Here is a 4795-nt window from a genome sequence, read left to right on the forward strand (position 1 = left end):
AGGGGCGTTGAGCCCTGGGAAAGCTCTGCCTGTGTTGTGTGGACAGGATGCCTTCCCAAAGGCGGCAGCCTTTCAGCAGAGCTTCATTGTGTCCTCCCCAAAACAGGACTTTGAAAGTGGAGGAGGAAAAGTTACTTCGGCTTCAAGCAAAGGAGCAGCAGGTGTGCAGACACAAAGACAGTGAGGGAGACAGGTTCATCAAAGGGCAAGGGAAGGGGCGGCAGGTGGAGGAAGAAGGGAGTGGAGTAGATTGAGAGGGGTGTCCAGTACCAGGTTCAGGTGAGGCAGGGACCTTTTCCCAGCAAGGCGCCAGCTAGATCCAGAGCAGAATCAAGAGAGAACCTCCCCTCCTTCCCACTTGGAGACAACTTGTTCTAGCTGTGTTCACTTTCTAGGCCCCAGGGCTGGAGTGCCCTCCTAAACCAGTTCCTGGGAGCAAAGGCTTCCCCTGGCCTCCACTCCAGCCTCAGGCCTAACATGCAGGAGCCCCCACCCAGCCCTGGGGGCAGCCAAGGCTGCAGCAGGATCACTAACTAAGGCCCCTGGTCCAAGTGTTTGGATCCACAGCAAGAGGCACTGTGGGAGATGTTTGGATTTCTCCCTGCCTTTAGATAGATAGACTGAGACCCTGACAGCGGACTTGAGCCAGGATACAGCCTGGTGGCTCGCAGTGCAGGCAGCCACAGAGACAGAACCCTGGTGGTTCCTGCCCTCAAGAAGAGGCTGGCCACCCAGCCCTGGGACCTGGAGCCTCCTCTACAGGCAGAACAACAGGGCGCAGGGCTGCTCTGTTGGGTCGAAGTTGTCTCGCTGCAAAAGGTTCCAGCTGTTTCCAGCCTCACCCCAAGACTGCAGAAAGCAGTGTCTGCTTGCAAGAGGAATGATTTTTCCTTTCAAGTTCCTATAGCGCCCCAATTCCTCCTCATCCCCACCTCCCTGGGGACTGACTAGGGAGGAACAGAAAAGCTCCAGGGTAAACCTCTCACCCCAAGTCCCTGGCTGCAGCCGCGGGTTCGGGGCCACCGATGTCGGGGGTGCCCGCTCGAGCTGCTCGGCGGCCCGGGATTGTGTGCCGACGGGCGGGGGTTTCCACCGAGGCCCGGTGCCCGTGAATCTCTGACTCGGACAAGCCTCGGGAATAAATTCGAGAAACGTTGCTTACTGTGCTATTATTAACCCCCCCTGCCCCCGAGGTAAATTCATCCCAGAATCTCGAGCCAGGAAAAAGCCTCTAAAAGGTACTAAACGACAGGGACCCGTCCCAGCCGCCCTCTCGCACTCCGGCTCCCGATGTCCCCGCTGCCGAAGCCACCGGGTCAGCCTTCCGGACTTAAAACGAAGTCGTTTATTTCAATTTTGCTTTCACATTATGTTCCGATACAATCAAAACTCCTGGACGAACCTCTTGAATGAAAGTCCTGCGAATGAGCACAGTCCCAGACCCCGGGCGCCGAGTGACGCAGCGGGTGGACTCCGGATTCAGAGGTGGTGGTATAAAACATACGCTGCTTCGGGAACTGCGGAGCGGACGAGGGTTGGGGACATCCAGAGACGGGAGACAGGGTAGACTGCCTCTCTGGGCAGGCTGCTTCGGGTCCTCGAATTGGGATTATGCCAGACGCATTTGGAATGCAAAAACTCAACTTTGCTCCCAGGCCGGCGGCCGCGCCTGTCCTAGTAAGACTTCGGCCAAATTTCTTAGTTTGCGCCAAAGCAGTGAGCACAGGCAAATGCGGGGCCTGCCCGAGGCCTGGCGCTGGAAGGCGCGCAGGAACGGCTTTGCGAGGGAGCCGTTGCGCCCAGGCCTTTCTCGGTCTCCAGGTCGGTTATCCCAAGACTCCTGCCCCTGAACTCGCCCTGTGGCGACCCCGGCCCCCAGCCTTGCAGCTGGGAGAGATGCGGAGTTTAGAAAGCTGTTTCAGAAAAATAAAAGTCCCACTTCGACTTTATTGGATTAAAGCAAAATTAAATCTTGGCTATTCACACGTATGTTACAGAGGACGAGGAAGCGTCCGGAAGAACCTCCTTGGTGTTTAGTGGAGCCACAGAGCACGAGGGCATTGACAAGCGTCAGAACATCAAGCAGCCTTAGATTTCACGATCACTCCGAATAGGACATAGAAATATGGAAAGACAGCCAGCTTCCACTGGGAAGAGTTCTTCGTATACAAATGATATATAGTTGGATAAAAAAACAAAACAAAAAACAGTCACCACTGAGTCCTTTTTCTCCTAACCAGCAGCCAAGGATACAAAGTATCTTCAGCTAGTTAACTTAGGCTTGTTTTAAGAAGAGCAATACTTGCCAAATTAAAACTGCCTCCCCCATCCAAAAAAAAAAAAAATTACCCCCTCTCCAAACTTAAAAAAAAAAAAGAAAGAAAAGAGGGAGGTGATATTAGATTTCAGTAGGCAGAAGGATTCAGAAGGGGAATACAAAGAAAAATTTCACATTACATAGTGAAATACAAAGTTTCTTTTAAATAAATTTTGGAGACCATGGGTACTGGGGTAAGAAACAGTGACAAGGCAGTCTCCTTTTCGATTACTGCAACTGGAATAGGGGAGGCGAGTGTATTTTTTGGAAGTGGAAGTGCGCAGAGCTAAGCAGAATTTATTTCTCCTAATAAGGAAAGGGACAAAGGTGTCCCACCGCCAGCACGCACCTTTTCACCCAGATAAAGCTAGGGAACATATAGGAAGTTCAAGTCGTGTTGCCTTCTCGCCCTCTGAATTTTGGCCTCTCTCTCACTCCCTTCCTGCCTTCGCCCTCTCCCTGCCTCCACCCCAGCCAGGAGCCAGTCAGAGGGGAAACACGAGGAATCCAGAGAAGGTCGAGTACTTCCAGCCCCCCATCAAGTTCCCCCGCTCCAGCTTGAGGTATGCTCGGTCGCCTTTCTCCATTTGGATGAGGACTCCGTTGCTGGCGGCCTCCCGGGTCACGTCCTGGTCACCAGCGAAAGCTGAAATCACCGGCCACCCGTTTAACATGAGGCTCACCTGGGAAAAAGAAAAGCGCGCTTCAGAGGCGCAATCCAGGCGGGCGCCGAGGCCGCGGTGAGGGACCCTTGGCGCTTGGCGGGCAGCCGCAGAGGCCTGGAAGCAGGAGGTGGGCGGGGTTGGAGGAAGAAGGGCTTTGCACTTTCCTGCTGAGGGCACCATCAGGGCGGAAGGCCCCATATCTGAGCGAAAGGAGAGGTCTGTCGCCCAAACGGGAGCTGCCCTCCCGGTTTCTCAAATGAGCGTGAGCCAAGCAAAGCTCGGTTGTGCTTCGCTATCCCGTTTAATAAACCCGCAGGCGGTTCTAGCGCCCCGGGACCTGTCAATTCTCTCCCGCTCCCCCCAGCCTCAAAGAAAACCTCAGGCAACTCTACTCCTGGCGCCCCCGGGAAAACAAAAACAGATGAACACAATTGCTCTCCGGCCCCTCCCGGTCCCGGCTGCCGAGACATAGCGGAGAAGCCGAGCCAGGCTTCCGGCTAGCTTGGAAATCTCGCTCGGAGCTGCACTCTGCGCTTCGCCCGCACACCACGGGCTCGGTTCCCGCCCCAGACCCAGCCGCATCGCCACCGTCAGCCTAGGGCCAGGCGCCCTCTCCCCCGCCGCACGTTCCGCCTCTTGGCGCCCAAGGGAAACCTGGAGGTCTTTGGGGACTGAAGAGCCTGCGCGTGCTGGGACGTGGCCGGAGCCGGCGGAGACGGCACTACGTCCCCTGCCTTCTCTCTCCACCCCTCATCCACCGGGGCTAAGAACAGATAATTCAAAAACCCTGAGCCGGTCCCCAGAGGGACGCCCCGGGGCGGGGCGGGGCGGGAGAGGACGGGAAACAGGCGCCCTGTCCGTGGTGCTGAATACGAGCGCGCAAGCCGCCTCACGGCCTTCCGAGCTGGGGCAAGGGTCGGAGTACCGTCCGGGTGCTGAAGGCGAGGGAAGCGGCAGCTGTGTGTGGCGCTAAGAGCAACCGTTACAAGAAGTCCCTGGAGTCCCGTCGGAAAGCTGGGGAACCCTTTGGAGGGTCCCAGAAGTCAAAGGCAAGAAACTGTCTCTGGGGATGGGGCGGGGTCCCAAGAGTCAGCGACAGTGAGAGCGAGGGACGGTCCAAGCCACAGACCTGTACGACCCCGCTATCCGTCCCTCCAAGCAGCCCTGGTACACGCCTTTGCCACTTTTGTCCCCCACCCCCTGAAAGCCCGGGCGACCGTGGCTGGTGACCCCCTACGGGGCCGGGGCCTGGCCCGAGGCGGTCGCTGACCTGGATGGTCTGTCTGTTGTAGACTTTTACCACGTGGAAGTTAAAACTGTAGATCCCTTTGCGCGGGGCGATGAAAGTGCTGCGTTCTGAATCAAAGTTGTTCCCGATGTTCACTAGCACCTACAATGAGACGGGGACGAAGGGGAGTGGGCGGGAGTCAGGCTCCGGCTGCGTTCCCGCGCCTCCGCAGAGCCCCGGCGAGCGCGGGCACCGGTCTTCGGTGACCAACCTCCCGCCCCCTGCACGCCGCGCGAGGAAGGGCGCTCACCTGGTCGAAGTAGATGATCATGGTGCGATTGCTCATCTCGGACGGCTCGTGGTTGGTGCTCCTGATGGCGGAGAAAGCTACCTTGGCGCTGCCGGAGCGCACCGAGATGCCCAGGGCCGTGCCCGTGGGGTCGGACGTGGGGTTGGAGTCGCACACCACCAGGCACTTGCCCTCCAGCACGATGGGCTCCGTCTCGTTCTGCCCGCGGGCCGGGCCCGCCAGCCACGCAGCCCCCAGCAGCAGCAGCTCCACGACGCCCAGCATCGCGCCGCCGG

At 57.8% G+C, this 4795-nt stretch overlaps 1 protein-coding gene across 1 annotated transcript; it reads right to left on the reverse strand.

Moving 5' to 3' along the window:
• Window positions 1-1330: 1330 nt before the first annotated feature.
• CBLN1 (cerebellin 1 precursor) lies at window positions 1331-4789 on the reverse strand. Its single transcript, XM_008064722.1, has 3 exons — window positions 4521-4789; window positions 4253-4372; window positions 1331-3000 (listed from the first exon to the last, which is right to left on the reverse strand). Exons 1-3 carry the CDS (start codon window positions 4782-4784, stop codon window positions 2803-2805), a joined length of 582 nt encoding a protein of 193 aa, XP_008062913.1. The 5' UTR covers window positions 4785-4789; the 3' UTR covers window positions 1331-2802.
• Between the last annotated feature and the right edge of the window lie 6 nt (window positions 4790-4795).

This window comes from Carlito syrichta, unplaced genomic scaffold (assembly GCF_000164805.1).
Source record: "Carlito syrichta isolate Samal-C Ts95f unplaced genomic scaffold, Tarsius_syrichta-2.0.1 Scaffold307953, whole genome shotgun sequence".
NCBI lineage: Eukaryota > Metazoa > Chordata > Mammalia > Primates > Tarsiidae > Carlito > Carlito syrichta.